Raw genomic sequence first — 22,029 nt, forward strand, 5'->3', positions numbered from 1 at the left:
ACACAAAGGCATCCCTGGAGCATCCTGAGGAGCAGGGACATCCAGCCCTGCTCAGCAGGAAAGCCACTCCATCCTCCAATGAACCCAACACTTTGTTGTGAAGTAACAGCCTCACATCTCACCTTTGGGTTTCTGTGCCTCCACGTGACAACAGGAACAATGAGACAAAACTGCTCCATGTTGTACTAACTGAGAGTTTGGAACAGGCTCCCCCGGGAAGAGGTGGAGTCACTACCCCTGGAAGTGTTCAAATAACACGTAGGTGTGGCATTTCATGACATGTCTTAGTGGGCATGGTGGTGTTAGGTCAAATGTTGGATGTGATGATCTCTGAGGTCTTTTCCAACCTTAATGATTACTTGATTCTGTTTTCTGAGCATCCCTGACTCCATCAGACTGCCTTCCCTGCAGGCAAAGAGCCACACATTACTGCTACCTCCAGCCTGCTGACAAGAGCATCAGAAGAAAACACCACCTGAAGAAAAAGAAAATTTGTCACCTTGGAGTTTGCCCTCATTTAATCTTAAGCTGAGGTCTTCAGAAATGTAAGTCCCTCCTCTAATCACTGAGAAATCAGGCCCAGCATGCTCTTACATTCCTCTTTTTCTTCTTAGCACTGCAGGACCACTATTTTTTTTCATGAATGCACCCCATTGAAAAATCAGCTCATCCTTAGACCAATGCAAAGCCCCAGGCACGTCAGTGTCACCCTAGCTCAGCACTTAAGCACCAATACAATCACTAGAATTCAAGGCACCAACGTTATTTGTGAGTGATGGATTTATGTATGCAAGAAACTATAAATTACACAAACACGGGGTTTTATGGACAAAGCCTGCACTTGTAAAATTTGGCACCTCCTATCTACCTGCCCCTGCTGATGACACTTAGGTGGCAGAATCAGATTTCTAAAGATATAAAGGTGTCAGAACAGCACATTGGGCGAGTGGAGTATGGTGAACTCACTGATAGGTACAAAAATATGAAGACAAAGTCCTGTCCAGAGTTAACAGCTTCAACACAGACCCCACCCCAGATAATCAGCCTTCCTACATGGCAGCATTTATTAACTGCTGTTGCAGTCCCACAAAAGCTTACTTAACACACCTGACTCAACATGTATTGATTCATGGCTCAGATTACCATTGACATGAAGGTTCCTACACTCTAGAGCAGAATGTAATTTAAATATCTATTGACTACATGTGTGATCAGCACAGAACCTGTGTGCTGTTTTCCTTCAGCATATGTAACATACATCATGGCATATTTACTTCACCTATCACTAAGGGTGGGGGATGGATTTTGCTCCCAAAATTAATCAGTTCTGTGTGTCTTCACCAGGACAGCTTCACTAGGTCCAAGCAAGGATCATGGCCACATTCTCCAGTCAGTGTCAAAATTAGGATGAACTTTAGGATTGCTTGGTCGGGAATAGAAGCAACTCTGAAGTGCTCATCAAGATTGAGGTATACACTGGCAGATGAGTCTGTAGCACTGACAGCTTTACAGCTGCTCTGATCACCTGTGTCACTGAGCTGCAGACACTCATTTCTCCACAAAGTTACCATGGTTTTGACTTCAGAGAGCCCCCTAACCATGCAGCAAGACCGGTTCTAAGTTCAGCCTCTGAACTCCAGTTGTGAGCTTGGCTTTCCAAGGGGGATGGCTACAGGCAATAAAAGGAAGTGAAAAAATAGGTGTTTATGATACAATCAAAATTCAGGAAAATAAAGGCAGAACAGCAAACCTTCACCTTATCTTCACGAATCTCTGAATGGGAGGATGTAAACAACAGGGACAGACCAAACTTCACTTGTTTGTTTCTAGATTCAACACTCAGTCCACCCCTTAAGCACATAAGCAAAACAGGATACAGGGTGTTACTGAATGATTTCCTCTGAAACCTGATTGAGAAAGATTAGAGCAATTAGAACAGAGTGACACACACTTTGAAAGCCCTTAAATCACAATTAATATAAGGTTTAACCTTTCTCCTAAGGATCATCTGGCGACTGTGAACCATTTTCAGAACAAGGCTGACACGTCCCAGCCTCGGAGACAAAATTCATGAGACAGAATCCCCTGCCCTCTGCTGGCACCAAGGCTGCACTGAAATCTGAGCTCATGTCACAGGCAGCACAAACAGCACCCGAGGAGCTGTTCTAAGGGGCACTTTAAACTATTATTTGTAATTTATATCAGATCTATAATGTGCTGGACACATCCTACTGAGAACAAATAAAAAGCTCTTTCAGCATCACCGCACTCCTTCCCACAGCACCAGCTAGACTGAGGGTTCAAAAAACTGCTCCTTGAAAGATAATATATTCATTAACTGGAAGCTAATTCTAAGGGATTATCTAATGTTTGTCATGTTCACAGTGCATAACCAAGAACTCTATACAGCAGGTTTTTATTTCTTTATTTTTACAACATGCTCTCTCACGTACTCTGTTGCTTTTCTGATTACAGCCATCCAAAACTGCATTTGGCCCAGGAACAGAGAGGCAGGTTCACAGCTGCCAAAATCATTTTCCAGCACCTTGGTTCCAGAGCTAGGCAAATTCTTAGCCAGGTTTCTGACTCATATGCACCACTGTGACAGCACCACACAAACCTCAGGGCACCCCAGCAAGGCATTTGTTGTGACTGACCATGTCACATACATTTCTCTTACACATTGATTTAATAGGTACCATCATAGAACCTTCCAGATCTTGTGAGCACTTTTTACTGTATTCTCCCATTGGTGCAAACAACAGCAAAAGAAAAAAAAAAAAAAAAAAAAGCCAAGATTTACTCTGCTGTGATTATATTTCTGAATGTAAATCAGCTTGATTCCTGGAAATATCAAAGTAAATCCCCCATGTAGGCAAGGCCTGAAAGGAATTGAATAAACACAAGGGTCCTGACTGCATATTTAATCCAAAAAATAAATAAGCTTTTAAATCACATTAAAAGGAAGAAAGAAAAAAAATGCAGCCTGAAAAACAGCAGCTATTAAACTAGAGAAAATCTGGCACTGCTGGAGTGATTCCCACAATGCTCATTCGTACCCTGAGAACACACCCTGTTTTCAGAGCTGTCACACAACAAATGCAGATGTGAGCCTGCCATCACTACACAAACAGAGTATGACATTTAAATAATACCACTAAGGAGAAGTGGGAGATGCACACAGCCCACACTATGAACAGCAGTTCTTTTTTAAAGCAACTCATCTGTTAAGTTACCAAATAGCTAAAAGACCCTAGGGATGCAACAAAACAAAAATATATAATATTCCAAGGAATCCATGGGAATATAATCCACTCAACACCTATCTCCTTTTCATTGTAGGCATCGATAACATTTAAAAAAAAACCACTAATGAAGAATTCTTAAAGCTTATTAAGCCATATCCTAAAATTACTTGGATTTTTGGCTGTCCTATTCAGCCTTAGTTAACTTACAGATAATTTATCCCCATTTGTTCCTGTGTCAGGATTGTCTGATATCTCAAATAGTTTTTCTCACACTCTGATGCTTGTCTAACCCCTGACATTTACAGAGTGCAGAAATGTCCTCAGCCATGAGCTTTCTAGGCTATATAAGCCAAGATTTTGGTGCAGCAAAATCTAAGAATGAAGGATAAACAGGTATTTTAAATACAGTCTATTTGAAACCCTGCCTGTCTCCATAAATTACCTCCACAAATAAATACAGTTTCAACTCCATAAGAAAATATATAACACAAAAACCTTTACAGCGTAAATTTATGAGGTGGTGCTGTCAAGCCTTGTGATTTGTTCCAGAATCTCTGCATTTTCTCAACTTTCAGTTCCTGGAGTTCTCTCTTAAAAATAAACAATGAAAATATTCTGTCCTTCATGATTATTGATAAAAGCCTGGGGGCAGGAGTCAAGCAATGACTTGAGAAAGAGGTCAGGATGTAAATAAAAATAATATTTTTTTTTAAATAAAATATTTATTAAAAATCCTCCAGATGAGTTAATTCATTACGTTTAAGATACCACTGGCTGATACACTGACAGAAAACATCAATAAAAATCTCACAGGCTTGCCTGTATTATTTTTGCAGAATTGTACACCTAGTAATGATCTGAACCCACTTCTCTAGGTAAAATACTGGCTGGCTTTGCTGTTCCAATGTACTAAAAACTATTAATATCATAAATTCGAGGAAGCCAGATCTTTGGTTTCTTAAATCACAAGACAGAGAAAGGGCTTCTGCCTTAATTAACAGAAAGATGAGGTAAAGAGGTATGTGACCAGCTCATGGCAGAACTGAGAACTGAACATGGATTTCAGATTTTCTGAGTTACAATCTTGTGCTTCAGGCAGAAGGCTGGTCTTCTTTTCCCTTAACAAGCTATCAAAGGCCAAACTCTTATTTAAAAATGGACAATGCAGCTCAGAAACAATGAAACAGCAAGAATACTGGAAAAAGAAGTCTTCTTAAAGTTAAACCTCCTTGGTCCTAATGTTCATCTGCAAAAACTTGCACTCACCACCACCAATAATTTTTCGGAGAGACAAAATTCAGAATTCATACCAGTTTCTGCACCCATCAGGCAGGACAGGAATCACAGCACTGATATTACTGCCTTTGGCCTCTGGTGCCATTGGCTCCCATCATACTTACAGACTTTATATCCCAGCTTTTCAGCATGAATCCTCTTGGCCATGAACTGCCCTTCAATCAATGCTCGTATTTCTACCTCCTTTGGAAATCTTGAAACCTGTACCAAAGAGGGAATGAATTAACACCCCCTTACCCAGCACACAATGCCAAGCTGCAGAGTGGTTAAAAGCACAACACAGGTTTATAGGTGATTATCTTTTCCCAGCTTTTCACTCATACACACAAGATGGATCTAAAGATTCATGACAGAGAACACAACCCATACCCTCAATGCTGTTGGCAAATACATCCAACTTTAAGTTGATGCACAATGGAAAGAAGTTTAGGGCAAGTTGTATACTTTTTCCTAAGCATTTCCTATCACCAAGAGCTGCACAGGAAGAAATGCCTCAAAAATACAAAATTAAAGCAATTATATAAAATTCAGATGAATTAAGCAATGTCACAGACATTTAAATCTATTTTTGTCTGCCTAAAAGTAAAACCATGTAATCTTTTGATTAAGTTATTTAGTTTCTATCTATAACTTTTTTTCTGTCCTTTCATCAACAAGACAGGCAACAGAAGCAGGAGAATATTGAACTGCAAACAAATAGAAGGAATCCTTCACATGAAGTTGAGTCTCTCCATGCACTGCAGTAAGTGCCTACATTTGTGTAACAGCTAGAAGTGATTAAGCATTCATTTAGCAGCCAACACTTAAGAGAGTAGAGCTGCACTGCAAACACCAGATAGCATCAATCTGTGTTCATCTACGTGAGGTCTAATCGACTGGGAGTCATGATTGATCAAAGACATCTCCTGGGTTTCAGCACCACCCACAAAGCCAGGCATTTAAACATCTACTCCTCAAAAAAAAAAAAAAAAACAAACAACTAATAACTTCCCATAACTTAATTTCTATTTCATTTCTCTTGGACTTGAGTCTGTGCTTAATTACACACCACTATGTGGCTTGTAGGTTACTCCAAGTCATGCAGGACAGCAAAATGAGGTCTTCAGTTCACACACATATAGACAAAATATTAGAGCCCAAAGGTTCAACACACCCTTATCTATGTGTCCAAAACTTAAAAAGCAGGGACTAAGTACTCAGGAAGCTTAAAGTTAATCCTGTCTCAAAGATAGTATTGGTTTCAGTAAATCCCCATTTTCCAGTAAAGAAGGTACATCATTAAAAACACCATATAAATTCTAGTTCATACATTGCTCTGTAGATGCTTTCAAGCTTCAGACCAAATACTTCCTTATGAAAGTTATCCCAGAGACTTGCATCAGTAAACGAAACTTGAAAGCAGATATTTCAGACAGAAAGAAAAAAAAATATATATAATGGCAAAGATTAGAAGCCTTAACAGCTATCCTTCAAAGTTTGAGACATTAACCAGATTATTACTACCTTTTGGTTGTCTCTGTTGAATCTGTGAACCCCAACTGCTTCAGGAGTAATTTCCATCACATCAAAGTAGAAACCTGCATCAATGAACATTAAAGAGGGTCATGTTTGCTCCCAGGCCCAAAGTTGGAATCTTATTTCTGCACACAGCTAAAATGATAATAGATGTTTATCATGTATTTGGACATACTAGTCACCACACAGCCTGTTTCTTTACTAATTTCAGTCCTCATGTCAACTTCTTAACGTTGTGAGCCATGTGGTGAGATTCTTGGGGCTCTCCTGTGCTGAGCCAGGAGTTGGACTTTAATAATCCCTGTGGGCTCCTTCCAACTCAGGATATTCTGTAATTGTATGATTCTCTCACTTTATGAAATGTGGATCTTAACTACACTAAATGTCATAAATACCAAGCCTACAAAAGAGGATACTTGCAAATGTATGTATTGTGGTGGCTGTAACACAGATAACACATAACACATACTAGAAATAGTCTGAGTAGGTCATATGCAAGGGTGAAAGAAGAGGAAAAAAAAAACAGACACAGAAAAAATGGCAAATTGGTAAGAAGAGTACAGGAATATTGGAACATTTCATACCCTGGGTTTGATTTCATGAGCTTATTAGAGAACATCAGATATTTTAAGTCACGAAGCAGAGCTGGTCTCTGAATAGTTTTGATGAGATCTGAGGAAATGCTGTAATGCTTTGTAGAGAGCTAGACAAAGATTTCTTTGGGTTGGTCAGAAAAGATATTCAAGAAAGGAGACCAGAAAAAATGAGGACAGAAAAACTGAGCAGAATAGCTAAGAAACTAAGGAGAGAGTTTCTGAGTTTCTAACCTTGGAACAAAACTGCTCTGCCCTATCAGACCTGTGATTACTGGCAAAATAAAACCCAAAATAACAGAGTGCTTTAGCACACATAACCCTGCTGGTTAAACATTCTGCAGAGTTGCCAGGGTGTCACAGGTCTGCAGGCCCTGTCAGGGGAAGCACATCCCAAAATTCCAATTATGACCTCCAAACCTCAGCAGAGGCACCTCCCCACACAACAGGGAGCACAAGGAGCAAGGAATAAAAGGGGAGGTATTTACCCAGCTATGCCTTTTCTTTGCTTCCCCCAAGCACTCAAGTTATGGAGATTACTGCATTGTTACAGATATACCCAGAGGTTATTCTAGTATATAGGTTATTGAGGATTAATTCCTTGAAACACCCTTATTATAGAGGAGTGAGATATTCAAGTGAATATACTATAACACAAACTTGAAAACTTTAAGGCACTATCCTGGTTCAGTAACAATATTTTCATCAACTTCCAATTTTTTTAATATTGTCTAAACTGGCTGACTTTGGGGTTTTAGAATAATTTCTTCCCATTTTCTAAAACAGTAGAATTGATTTGTCTTTTAGTGAAAAAGAGATTCCTGGTCATTTTAATACCCCACAGAGACTGGATTTGACAGACAACATAACAGAGCTTCTAAAAATGAAAAATCTAATCTCATAGTGTCAAGAGGCTCTATCTTAAATTCACTTTGCTAAGAAGTGAAGTCTTCTATAGCTTAAATATCTACATTTTAAAACTTTGCTTGCTATAATTTTTACGTTAATTTTACCCATATCAACTCACACCTGAGATGATGGTGATGATTTCAAACCCTGCTCTGCAACTGGTCCAATTTTAATCTTGATTAGACATGTGCTCACTTTCCAACAGCTTATTTCAGAGCTACATATTAGACTTGTAAAATGTTAAACTGTGGGAAAGAAAATAATGTAAAACATCAAAACCATGGGTTTAACAGCATGTTTTAAATATTTCCATCATTGTAGTTTTGTTATATTTCATTCACTAACCATAACATGGGGGAAAAACAGATGAAATGATTCTATGACACGTATTGGGGGAAATGCAGGGAATCTGGGCATCCCTTGACATCATTTCTTTGTACACATGCATGAACAAGATTCTAGAGCAATGACTGAGAAAGAAATAAAATGGAGCTACTTAATTCAATTGGTTTGAATCTTCAGAAAAACTTTCATTAAAGCTTCCTTCAGAAATTACTGGTTTTAAGCATTCTACAGCTAAGATGTTACTGACATCCTTCCAACAACCAAAGGAGATCCATAAATACAATTTTCTTAGTCAGTGAACATTGAAGTGAAACAGTGTGATGACACTTAGACTGTCAACAGAGCATTTCCAAGTACACATCAGGAATTTCTCTTGCTCTAGTTAACTTAATTCTTGACCTTTATGATGACCCAAGGAAAAAGCAGGTACAACATCCACTGCAGTGTGTGTCTAAGCAAAACCTCAAAGTCCCAGCCCTGCTAAGGTTCATACCCAAGTTTCCACTGTTTCCAGCAACAGTTGAGGATAGGGCTTTGGAGAATTCATCCCAGGAGCCTGAGGCACAGTCATCTCTGATCTTCTCTCTCATCAGAGACCCATTCTTAAAACTGAAACACACAAACACACCATATGCATTTTCTAAAACGTTTAGCTCCAGATTTTTTAAAGCATTTTGTTCCTTTACTTGATGTTGTTTAGTTTCTCAGCTGAATAAAGCTGGGAAAGGTAAAAGATGTAATCACTTCATTATGGAAAGAGATAGAGAAGGAAGAACAAGATAAAACAACTTTTACAGGAGGTGCTGGGGAACAGTGCAGAGCTGGGGGTGTACATCCCTCAGTGAGTGGGGTTAGATCCAGGCTAGCTCTGAACAGCTGAGACATCTCAGAGAAGTGTCCTGCCACCACTCACTCTGAGATGACTGCAAGGAGCAGCAGGAGTGTCTCCACCTTGTATTTATGATTTCAGGAACGTGGTACCTGTATGGAACCAGCTCGGGTCCAACAAGACTTATGATGAGGTCTAGCTCTGTGCCAGCATCTGGCAAAGGAAACAAACCATGCAGTAAAGTATGCATCTCTTTTTTTTTTATGGTCTTTGCACACTTCATGCTGTCACCTTTCTGTATATCACATTCCTGCAAAATACTGCATCACTGGACTTGTATCCAGGGGAAAGCAGCTTGAGAACTCTCCAGCACAGAGTTATCAGAGCAACTCAGCAGGAGAGGCACAGAAATATCAGGAATAAGGGCAAGGAAATCATTGAACTTGCTCAGTAGCACCAGCTGAAGTTATTAGAGTTTTCTATACAAATACCCTGTCTGGTTGCTCAGGCATTCTTTTTCTACTGACAGTCCCCTATTAACTCTAATATTCTAGAAATAAAGAGGCCTTGATGCCAAAGGGGCAGTGTCAGCTCAGAAATGACTACACAGGAGGAACAGGAAGGATTAACTCAGCACTGCCAAGGCCACCACCAAACCACATGTTAAACTGCAGTGAAAGAACAGCAGTGTAACATTTATTCAGAAAAATGCCTCAGTATCTGCTTTCCTATTATGAACAGGTTGTTGATACAGCTCTTTTACACAGCAAAATAAAGAAAACATTGGGTAGAAGAAAAACTCAAATGTAAATTAAAAGCAAACAAACAAAAAAAACCACACAAAACAAAACCAAACCTGCTGGGAAATCACAAAACAAAACTCAGTAACTTGTAATTGACATCATGTTTTTGAACTTAACTTAGTGAACATTGTTCCCACTGTCATCTATTACTGTACAAGTGGGATTCAACCCTACAGGCTCCAGGGCAGACTTGAGCTTTGCTGAAGTTCTCAGTTGCAACCATCTACAATCCAGGGGATTTCAACACAAAATTTATCTGCATATTACTTGCAAATATTTGCCAAAACACTAGGACCTGGATTGGAAGTTTTAATCCAGAGTACAGTGGTTCAGTGAGGGCAAACACAGCTCCAGAACACCTTTCCACCTACTTGGCTGGCAAGGAGCCAGACAGCTCCCAAATCACAGCAGCCAAAAGCTACCATAAGGATGATCATCTCAGCTGGGTTTCTTGATATCTCAGTATTTTCCTCAAGCACAGCCCTAATACATCCCTGAACAGCACTGAAGATGCTCCTCCCTAAAGGGAATCTTCACCTACTCCATTATGACCTCGCTGGGCCACTAGAGGAGCACAGAAGTTACCCAGCCTGGTCAGGCTTCACACATTTCACATTCTAGCTCAGCAGATTTGTTATTCCTGTACATTAAATGCATTACCTGAGATGCACAGTGAACTCTCTCCGTACGCTGAAATAATTTCAGCTTTTATTGCCATGAGAATTTATCCTCCACAACTCTGCAGTTTCAGTTCCTCAAATTAAACAATAGGAATGCTATAACGTTGATGGAAATGTTTCAGCAGTAGATTGCCATATACCGTAGAGAATGCTGAATGTTCTATTCATTATCATTTCACAAAAGAAATAAAAAGCACTAACACAGAGAAAGAAATATATGTTATCGATCCCAGATGTAAAAAAATAAATGATATTACCATAACAGTGCCATATATGTTTGAGAATCAACAGGATTGCAGAGGATATGACCTTCTAAGGCAGGAGTTGGCTCTTGGATCCACAGGAACAATGTGTCACTTGTGCCAAGGCTAATCTGGAGAGGGAAAAAAGTAATTGAAGTCTTATCACAATGTGCATGGAAAGCAATACAGAAATTAAATTAAAACCATTTGTTATTACCACTAATTGTTTTTAAATTACACATTAAGTCAATTGGATTCGTGTTGAAGCTAACTCTGACTTAGGCTGTCATGCCAGTGAAATGCATACTAGATGGAGACTTAGGTTTTAATGTTTGGAGTATTAGTTAAAAATAGTCACAAGAGTTTACTTAAAATCTTTCAGGCAGCTTACAGATTGATAGAAATAGAACAAACATAAATCCAATAAGCAGCAAATCAACACTAGCAGGTATATTTAACTGGCAACCTGCAGTTATTTACATTTCAAATATTTCAAGCACCCAAGGACGTGGACAGTTTTCAGGAGAGTGTTTTGACTTACTGCAATGTCTCCTTCTTGAAGTCTCATCCCTGCCAGTGATGCTGAAAGCAAAAAGAATACCAGGTACAAAGGTGGCTCTGTGACTCAATTACAGCCTGTTGTCTGAGACATCATAGGACATTGTAAACCCCATCTCAAAAGTACAATGTAAATGGCAAATATGCTCCTGATGGCCTTGGGCTATACACCATAAAAAATGGGCAAAGTTTTTGGGTGACTCTTAATGAAATCAAAATGCTTAAGACAATACACTACAGAATAGCATGATTTTTCTAATGACTTATGTATTCAGGTTTTATATACAGGATCCTTGATTAACAACACATTTTAAAACACTTCCATCAGATAAATCACATTTATTGGACTACATTGAATTTGGGCCTTTAGAAGAAAAAATTGGACTTTTGGAAAATGCAGAATTTACCCAACTCCCAGAATAAGAATGTATATATCATGCTGAAGCTTCTATCATGATTCAAACCTGCATAAGCTACTACAATATGGAAAGTATTTTATTTCCACAGTCTTGAGAAACACAAACATTTGCTTTACACTGAAACAGTCTCCAGGGTTCAAAAAACTGACCATAAATTAACACCTTCCCTTGTGCTGAGATCTATCAGTCTGACAAAAGGACAGCTCTAATGCTTAGAGAAAGCCAACAAGGTCCATCTTCATCTTTTTGCTTGAAAATATACAGGAGCATCTTTTAAATACATATTTTCTAAGAAAAAAATGTTAGTAGTTCATAGCAGGGATAGTTTCTCATAGGCAGACAAACAAAAACTGAAATTATCAAGGAGAAAATGTATTCACTTGGCAAAAGAGAATAAATTTTTCATACACAGCCTACCCAAGATATCTCTATCTCAGAAGAATTGGTGATGGAAGGGTGTTGGAAAGAGGAATTAATGCCTGATAATTGAAGGCCAATATTCTTTCATTTTATAGGCAGCATCAGAGAGTCAGTAAGATAGATTTAGAAATTCAGTACATACATAATCATATCCACTGAATCTTGCACAGGTAATCATCTTACCTGGATTGTCTCCTGTAAATGCTACTACTTTACAGTCTGGGCTAAACCCATAACGCTGAGTATAATATGGAGAAATGGGCCCCTAAGGAAAGAAAGAGAGGGAAAAAAGCTCAAAAAAATGGAATGTAATCTTGCAATATATGACAATGTATTGTAACATAGAACTGAAAAACCCTAGAGCAGCTACAAGAATCATTTTTGAATATTTAAGGTATAAATGAATATTTAAAAAAATTTTTAATGCACTTTTTTCATTGTAGTTGTTGAGAACCTCACAGGAATACCCTCAGATTAGATTTGAAAACAGGCTAGTAAATAGCAGCATTTTAGCTTTGGGTCTTTCTTCAGTTATTCACATCAAGTAACAAACACATCTATCTGTTTTGCACATAAACATGAATATTAATAGCCAGAAATTAAAAATTCAATGCAAACATAAGAGAAAACACAACATTAATATACATCACAGCACCAAACACTGGAATATGACCCCCTATTATTTTAGAGGTCAAGAGCCATATTCTTTTAAGCCATAGAGAAAAAAAAAAACCAGAAGAAAACTACCATAAACACCAGGACATCTATAAGGATTTTTTTACATGTTCCTCTCCATTACAGATGAGCAGAGATTTCAGAGGGCTCGGGTGATGGGTATCTCCACTGCCTCACATGTGCACAGCTAAAGAATAGCTGGTTTTGTGCTGGATAGTAAGACTAAAGTCATTTACTCAGGGATGTAAGGCTTGATTTGATTTCACCATTATGCTACATGAACTGAGGAGCTTTAAATATCCCAAATTATTCACAAAGATTACCTCATTAACTACACAAACAGCTTAAAACAAGATCTCTGTTGAGAAATGCAAATGCTGGGTTCTGTTTCTGCAGCAATAAACACCCGTGCACAGCTCTGCAGTGACCAGCTGCTCTGGGACATGGGAGAGGACCCCAAAAAACTCTTATCATCAGAGCATCTACTAAAAAGCCTCTCACACAACCCAGGGCATGCAAGACTCCAAGGAGAGCAAAGCTATGATGGGTGCCAGTTTCCAAAGATATCTGTATTTTCTTTGAAAAACACCTTCACAACACAGCTGGAAATATCAAACCAGCAGCGTTGCACACACAAATACACCCCAAATGCCATCAGCAGAACCCCCAGCAAAGCCCCAGCTGTTGCTTACAACTCTCCTGGCCAGGCACATACCAGGACTGAGTGGGATGGTACAGGACATCCTAGCCTCTCCTCTAATCCAGGGGCACAAGCATCAAGGCAGGACTTTGACCATGCCTTTTCCCAAATCTGCAGCAAGTTCATTCCAGAACCTACAAGACAGATCAAAAGAGGAAGTGCATAGGATTAAGCAAAGACCAGAATATTTACAGATTTATGTTTACATTTAAAGAGAACAGTTTCAGCTCTTCCAAGAAGAAAGGACACTGATAACTTAGCCTCTGGAGAGCTTTCACCTGCAAAAGTAGCAGAAAATGCTTCTCTGATGTACAACACTCTAGGTAATTCAGTCATTCACAAATTATGAGTAAGACAAGAATATCAATGCCTTCCCATCAACTCCCCCCCAAATCTTCCACCTTAGACAAGGACTTTACACACGTAACTAAAAGTGATGGAGCAATGTCCCTTGAAGATGTGTCATACTCAGCAGAGACCTAAAAGTGAAGAAATTCCCCTCTTGGTGGAATGGCTTTACATTACTCCTACCTTTGAGCAGAGTATTCCATAAGCATCTAAATCCACACTGACTAATCTACCTTCATATCAATGTTTCCCTTTTCAATTTTTCAAACAAATCCTCGAATCCTGACGATAATTGGGTATCCAGTTTTGAAAATCAAAACCATGACTTTCAGGAATGGTGAGCAGCCCAACTGAAATCTGCAACACCTGCACTTGTGCAAACCTCATAAACCCAGATTCTGTGAAGTGATTGACAGGATGCAAAAAACGTAAATAACTGATTTGGTTACCTGTTTCCTCACTAGATCTGAGAAAGTCCTTTGCAGGTCTGTTTTGGTTTCTCACTGCTCTTTTCTGACTGTTTTATTGCTGGTTTAAAAGCTAATTGAAGTTGGTTGAAAAGTTAATTGAAGTTGGTTAGTGGCCAACTCCGTATAACATACTGAGCACTCCACACCCCTGGCTTATGATTCTAAGATGCCTTTAATTGAACATTTCATTAGACTTGAAAATCTGTATGTATTTCTGGTTAGTGCTGCTCAGGGACATAGTAGTCTTATTCTAGATTAATATCAATTTCATTTCAAAGACTATTTGGCCCACAACTTATTTCTCTCAGAAACACAGCCACATCCTCAGATGAGCACAGTGAAAAACCTGTGATTTCTGTTCAGTACATTTTTAAGCTTTTTAAATCGTAAAAATGGTGAGGTTGATGCCACATGCAGTACCTATGGAATAAGACTTTGCTTGCAGTGCTGGGATGCAGAGGAAGAAAAGGATTGAAGCCCCATCTCAGACAGCACATCACAAGGCTCCAGCAGTGCTTCTACTCTGAGAAAGAGCCTTCAACACACTCCACACACACTGTGCTGCTGGTTACACAAGCACAAATGAGCCCAACCCAATAACTCCCAGCAGACTTTTTCATACAGGCTTAAAAATGGGTTTAATAGCATTTTTCAACAAACTTTCTCTTTATCAGTACAATCCTAAGCACCACCAGCATGGTCTGGACCTAGTGCTCCACATGGTGTTGCAAACAGAAAGTGCTGCACACTTGAGCTGAGACACTGGAATAACCCAAGCCAAACAGCAGGATATTTGGATTATACTTAACAAAAAAAAATAGTTGTAACTTAGTAATAAAAATAATTTTGTACTTAATAACAAAGAAATAATTTTATCCAAATCAATCTCATTTCAGGCAAATTAAACAGATTTGAAATATTTGGCCTGTTATGAAACAGCAGGAATCTGACAGAGCACAAAGTGCAACAACCCTCCCACTGGCAAAGATTCCTTTTCTGCCATCAAAATCACTACTACAGACCTAGAAGAGGAAAGATGGCACGATTTACTCCAGTCTCAGTTCCCTAGGAGAAATCACTCAAACCCAGCCATCCCCTCCTCCCCAGGGTAAACTGTGTCCTGACAAGGTAAACTCAGCCCAGAGTCACCACCTGCACTTTTCAGAGGTAGAGGGTGTGAGCAGCCACGTGTTCCATGCTTTCTACAAGGAAATACACTAATCTATCAACTTTCCTGGAAAAGTCCATGATTTAAAAGGCCAAGAACTTCCTCGCTAAACTAAAGTGGTGAGGAACAGAATCTGTAAATAAATAGGAATTTTCTACAGACAGGTTAGCTGTTTTTTCTGGTTTTGTTTTTAATCCTTCTTTGTCCACACCCCACAAGCCTAGAGAAACACTTCACTAGAACCCTCCAATGCAATTTTACAAGAAATTAGGGCAGCCTTCAATCTTTCCTGCATAAAGCCTCTAATCTTTCTAACTGAATGTTTACATTATACAGAAACAACACTTCAGTTTATTGACTGGTAGATGCAGTGGCACAAAGACTTTCAAATGCCCTGAGTAAAAGAGTGGGGAAGCAATTTGCCACAACCTCAGAAATTCATTTAAAATGCAAAACAACTGTTTTAGAAGAACTATTCATCTGCTGGGCTGGATTCATCCTATCCAGCTGTGGGCATGGCAGTCTCTAGTCAGTGGAAAATAAAAAACAGAGCTGAAAGCACCTCTGATTTTACAAGGAGTGATGCACACCGAGTTCCTAACTCCAGCCCCTCTGCTCATGATCTACATCACCAAGTTTAACATACAAAATCAGGAATAATCTGAGCAGTAAGGGGAGAAAACCAAAACAAACAAAAATCAAAGGCAGACCCACCATCATCAGTGGAGGTCAACAGCCAAGGCCATGGCACAGTAACAACTGAGGAAAGGGTCAAAACACAGATTAATAGATTCCCATATTCCACTGCAAACATCACTGACTTTTGGCACAGAATGACCAGGAGCAAGTCAGGACTCGTTAATATTTACTACAAATACAAAAGTGTGAGTGCTTGAACGCTTGGGGGGGGGAAAGGGAAGAATACAAACACTTTCATTACAATGACCCAACAATGCAGACTAACTGGTTTTATTAATCAACAAAGTAAAGATCAATATTTGCATATGTTCATAAGCAGTTAAGTGCATCTGTCTCTGCATTACAACTCTCTGGTTGCCTTTTCAGTGAGCTAAAGCCATGAGAAGTTTAACTGCTGACCCCACACAAGCTACAGGAGGAGTAAATTCAGCCCACCACACTCCTTTTGAAAAGGCTTCAGTCCAACACATCCTTTTTTGACAGAACAACAAAAAAAGTATGCTAAGCTACAATTTGCCTAAGGCTCTTAGAAAAGCATTTCAAAAGATAAAGCTCCTCTAGGTCAAGAGCTGAAGTGCTGTTCTTTAAGGTGTCTTCTAAAACAAACAATGCCCCAAGTGTTCAACTTCTTCAGGTCCCAGATGTATCTTACTTTTAACATCTGCACAATATAAATAAAAATCATTCTTCATTCTACTAGAAGGTAATTTCATTTTCTTTAAATCAATCACTCACAGTGCTCAGCCATTCACAAGTGATTTGAACCTTAAAAGATTGGACCTTCAAGATGAAAAGGAAAAAATCCTGAAACTGAATAGCACATTTCCCACAATAACCTGCAAATTTAGAGAGATAACTTATTGTGTAGAGCTAAACAATTTGACAGGGTCTTTTAAAGACGACATGACCTGAAGTTAAACCTACAGAAATGAAGAATAGGTCTATTATCTGAATACTATTTTGAAAGATGCATTTTAAACTACAATACACAGGTGCTAAGTAAAAGATCAAGTGAATTGCAAGAAATTGTAAATGACAAGAAAGCAAGTTTTTTGGCTGCATCCAAATAACTACTGCATCCACTATACTTATATTTTATTACTGGAATTAGAATCCTCTCCTTATATTAAGAAAGGCATAAATGAAGCAAAATATAGCTTACAATGCCAAAAAATCCTTTGTGTTGTAAAGAGAATTGTAACATCCTGCTTAGTTCTCTTATCTTTTTTCACACAAAGATTTAATAATCTTACATGCTCTGAAGAGCACATAACATTTATTCAGGTTCTGTAAATATCCATAGGTGTAACAGGACAGGCTCTCCTGGAGCTGTTTGAAAAATGTGACTCATTTTCTAAGAAAATTTTCCAAATATGGAAATTTTAATTTTATTTGCTTTAAAATATTTTGTTTTCCAGCAGCTTTTCATGTTCTGAAATTGGAGAAGCATGGCTTTCCTCCACTTGTTTCCAAGAAATGTAAAGTAATATTATCAAAAAATAAAAAAAAATAAATAAAAAAAAACCTGGAGATATTTTTAATGCTTATAAGCATTTGAATCAAAATTAACACTTCACTTTCATTGAAAAATAAATCAAGATGTTTCTTTATCAGAAAAAGCACCTAAAGATCTCACTATCTCTCTTTGAAATACAGTAGGTGGCTGAGCAGGTCAAGTGCTCAGTATTTGGCCCTGATGAGGAGCAAAGTACAAATCTCCAAAGGGTTTTTGTTGCCAATAACACACAAAAAAAATAAAATAGGGTGAAATACTTGGCTTAAAGGACAGGACCAGAAAACAGATATAATAATGTCACAAGTGTTATGAAATAAGCATGGATTGCCTTGTAATTCCTAAGGTCTCGAGTATAACTGGAAGCTCTGATAGCAACTAAGTTGTCCATTAGCTAAAATTGAGGTGTCTGGTCTTTTCCTGTAAGATTTAATGGAATAACAAAGGAGAAAATATGAATTGGTCTTAACACATGGGTGTCAACCACATCTCTATAATGCAAAAATTCCATAGAGAGCCTACTTATCTAACCTTTCAGCTCTGAAATATATCTTCTTAGTTTCAGAGCAGAAATCAGAAATGCTTTTTAGAAATAACAGAGCTCCCAGGAAAATGCTTTCCTTTGTAATTGCCATTTAAAATTGTCATTTAAAAGCTGGATAACTCAGATAGCACAGAAAAGAGAAACAGTCTTGTCACTTTTTTGTATTTGTTATGATGAATAGAGAGATATGGAAGATTTTTTTTAACTGGTTTTAGTACATTTTGCTTTATTTATGCTTTTTTCCCTGGTTCATTTTGAAAATATACTTCTGTTGTAGATCCATACTCCTGCTAGGGGAAAAAAAAAAAATCATCACTATATACATCATGTTCACATCCTGTGCACTTCTGAGCTAAACCAGCAAATTTGAAGGAAAAATATCAGAACTCTGAAGTTTAAGATTCCACAACTTTCTGATCGTCCATCACTTCTTTCTACATCACAAAATAATAAGAAAAGCTATAATTACATTTAATAATAATTTCTGTGGATCTGTAGATTTGATAGAAGTGGGAATCAGTATGATGGGGATAGATAAACATAGCAAACAAACTGAAAGGAGTAACATAGTTTAAAATCTAATATACTTGTCATTAAAACTAAAAGATTGAAAACAAATACCAGAGACCTTGTCACCCATCTGTGTAATGAGGGGATGGGAAGGAAAATTTCCTGTTAAGCTGTTACTATGAAAAAATCCCACACTTACCATCACTGTAATCAATGGGTGCATAAGTTCCTAGGAAAAGGGAAGCTGCAAAGCTACTGACCAAAGAAATTCTCTGCAAAAAAAGGAGTGAGAAATAATGAGTCACATCAGCATTCACTTCAAAGAAATTAAGTGCAAAGCAAAGTAATTGGAAGCAAAGTAAATGTTAATGGATGCCTAAGGTTAGGCCCAGAAAGCACACAAAAATACACCTAGAAGGATTATTCAGTTCTGACCATCTCAGTAATACAGCACATATCAATGCAAAAGTAACCCCATGATAAAAGCTGTTAATAGCTCTGCCTTCTGAAACATGCAAAACACACCTAGCATGTTAGCATACTCTGTGTTAGCATGGATCCACAACCTCAGTCTAGCACAGAATCTCATTTCCAAAGAAAAACACTTTCTAAGGGAAAAAGAAAAAACCAAACCCACACACAAGTGAAAAAAAAACCACCACAAAACCACCTGTGTCCCGACGACAGGGGAAATGCTCAGAACCGTGCTCTGCCCCACCCACAGCCCAGGTCTGTAAGCTTTTAGAAGCTCTGGCAAAGCTCTGTGGGCACCTTTAGCACCTCTGCACGACCCTTTGCCTTCCTTCCAGCTGAGACCCCAGACCTCCCCAGGAGTTACTCCCAGGAACCTGCAATAATCAGCTTTGAACTGAGCCACTGCCTGCAGCTCTGCCTCAGGGCATGCTCCAGCTGCATGAAACCCAGCTGGAGGGCTGGCCAAAAAATGTCCCAGATGACACAAGACACTGATCCAGCATGAACCTGCTTCCTCTTCACATCTGCTGTGTGACCTGCCAGGTTAACCAGCCACCACCAGGCTCTCTACATGATCCAGCATTGTCTGTTCCCAAAAAGCTGGCACAAAAGCAGACAAATTCCTCATTCTGTGCTGTGACTTGCTCAGAAATACGGTTATCACCCAATAACTAAACAGAATCAAACCTCTACTGGTGGAGTGAGCCAGAAATGACAGGCTTTTTATTAATGATCACAAAACCTCTGCTTCACACAGCATTCAAGGGTAGCCTATAGCCAGAGCTCTAAGAGGTGGTTGTAATAGCCAGGAAATTTAATGATGCACTTGCTCTTCGTGCATCTCTCCCCAAGAATATATCACATTGTGCTCAGATAACAAAGGCCTACCTTCCACGGTGCCCCAGTGGGCACTAGCTGCCTGAAATGGAAGGAAAAAAAGGATGAAGTTAAACTGTGAATCAGCCAGCCAGTTTAGCAAGCTGACCTACAGAAGCAAAAACATCCACCTTCCACATGTCATTGAGACTGCCAAGCTGTTAAGTGCTCCTTGAGGGTCCCCAAGAGCAGCTCTGGCACAGAGATATTTTGTGCTTGAACACCTCTTGCATAAGCTTCATTGCTAAAAGTTGCCATCAGTTCAAACAGCCCTCAAAGTCTGAAATTGGTCTGACCAATTCATAGTTCCAGAGACCCACTTCCCCCCTTAATATAGCTTTCTCTAAATTTAGTCTTAAGCTTATGATCAGACTGTAGTGTTCTGTTTCATTTCATACCTACTGGTTATAATGAGAATGCAAAAGAAAAGGAAAAAAAAAATTAAGTGTACTCCAGCAAAATAGAGTCAGCTTTGCAACTCACTTTCTCATGAAATTAAACTGTTTCATACAGGAGTGAGATAAAAAAAAGTAAATTAAAGAAAATTAATGCTATCAAGAACTGAAGTAATGGAAAACCAGGTCTTCCTTACTTCCATTTGTAAAAATGAGGTCTATGTTTCTCCTTTTCCAGTCAGTCACACTTCTCAAATATGATGGACAGTGGATTAGCCACTTCACCCACCAGTTCCCTCAGGACCCATGGAAGCATCTCATGAGGTCCCATGGACTTGGGCAGCTTCAGATTCCTTAGATGGCCTTGAACTTCATCTTGTCCTGCACTGGGGGGTCCTTCATTGTCCCAGTCCCTGCCTTTACCTGTTGTGACTCAGGTGATGTGGCTGCAACTCTTGCCAGGCTAAGGCAAAAAAAGTCCTTGAGTACCTGGCCTTCTTCACAGCATGGGTGACCAGGTCTCCCATTTTCTTTTGGGGAGAACCTTCTTTTTAAGTCTTCCTTTTATCACCAACATACCTATAAATGCTTTTCTTGCTGCCCTTGATGTCCCTGACCAGATTTAATTCTATCAGGGCTTTAGTTTCCCCAACCTGATCCCTGACTGCTCAGACAAGCTCTCTGCATTCCTGCCAGGCTACTGCCTTTATTTCCACCTTCTGTAGGCTTCCTTTTTGTGTCTGAGTTTGTCCAGGAGCAATTTGTTCATCCACAGAGGCCTCCTGATGATTTTGCCTGACTTAATCTTAGTTGGGATGCATCACTTCAGAGCTTGAAGGAGGTGACCCTTGAATATTAACCAGTTGAGAAGAGCCTGTGACCTTCCATTCCAACATTCCAGGAGGGGTCTCATGTCTCCATGATGCCAGAAGGATCAGAACCCTCTAACTCCTGTTTATTCCCCATGCCACGTGTGCTTGCCCAGACAATCTGGTCTGCTAATGAAAGTGACTTTATTGGCTGTTTTGTCCTCCAGGTGCTCTCCTGCTGACCTGCCATACCTCTCCAGGTTCTGGGTATGTCTCTTTCTGTACTGGCACCAAACTGGCAGGAGTGGGATGGACTGAGGTTCTCCTCCCCCAACAACTTCAGCTTAAAGGTCTATTCACTAGCTTGAGAAATACAACACTCAAAGCAGAACTGATATCTGATTTTTATCTGCCTAACTACTAATAATTTAACAAAATTTTGAAACCGAAAAAAAAAAAAAAAAATCAGTTTTCATCTTAAATTCAAACAAGAATCAGAATAATCTTTAGGAGAAAGGTCTGCAAAAACATCTGGACAAAATTAATTTTAAAATATTTTCAACCATGTTTTCAAAAAAGAATTGAAGTTAAGCCAACCTCAGTTTGCTTGTAGACCTCGGGATTCTGGCTGTAAATCTTTGCTATCTGGTTTCCTGTAAAACGCTGGAAAAGAAATGCAAATGCTTAAAAACACAAACCCTAAATGGAGTCAATAATCATTAACTCTGTGTGATGAGTTCAGAACATTGCACTTTGGATATTTAATTTGCCTGATGCATGATGAAAGTCAGTGCACAGCAGGCAATCTGCACTAAACAGGGTATAACACATAGTCTCATTATGAGAATTTTGTTCACCTTTTGAAAAAAGGCATGTGGAAAAGCATTACTATCCATAATTTACATTTCAGAAATGACAGTTCAATGGAATGAATCACACTTATTCTCTACACAGGAACCAGCACAATTCAAATGCTGCCTTCAAATCCTTG

General features: G+C 39.0%; 1 protein-coding gene across 1 annotated transcript in view; it reads right to left on the bottom strand.

The window, feature by feature from the left end:
• The window catches only part of XYLB (xylulokinase), an 80,225-nt gene that overhangs the window by 49,432 nt on the left and 8,764 nt on the right, over positions 1-22,029 (bottom strand). The window contains exons 7-15 of the mRNA XM_014873705.2: positions 21,636-21,701; positions 18,684-18,756; positions 13,248-13,366; positions 12,041-12,122; positions 11,002-11,042; positions 10,476-10,591; positions 8,400-8,515; positions 6,048-6,121; positions 4,649-4,745 (exon numbers count right to left, since the gene is read on the bottom strand). Coding sequence (XP_014729191.2) covers positions 4,649-4,745; positions 6,048-6,121; positions 8,400-8,515; positions 10,476-10,591; positions 11,002-11,042; positions 12,041-12,122; positions 13,248-13,366; positions 18,684-18,756; positions 21,636-21,701 — 784 coding nt within the window. The remainder of the gene's footprint in view (positions 1-4,648; positions 4,746-6,047; positions 6,122-8,399; positions 8,516-10,475; positions 10,592-11,001; positions 11,043-12,040; positions 12,123-13,247; positions 13,367-18,683; positions 18,757-21,635; positions 21,702-22,029) is intronic.

The sequence above is a fragment of the Sturnus vulgaris genome, chromosome 1 (genome assembly GCF_052056855.1).
Source record: "Sturnus vulgaris isolate bStuVul1 chromosome 1, bStuVul1.hap1, whole genome shotgun sequence".
In the NCBI taxonomy this organism is placed as follows: domain Eukaryota; kingdom Metazoa; phylum Chordata; class Aves; order Passeriformes; family Sturnidae; genus Sturnus; species Sturnus vulgaris.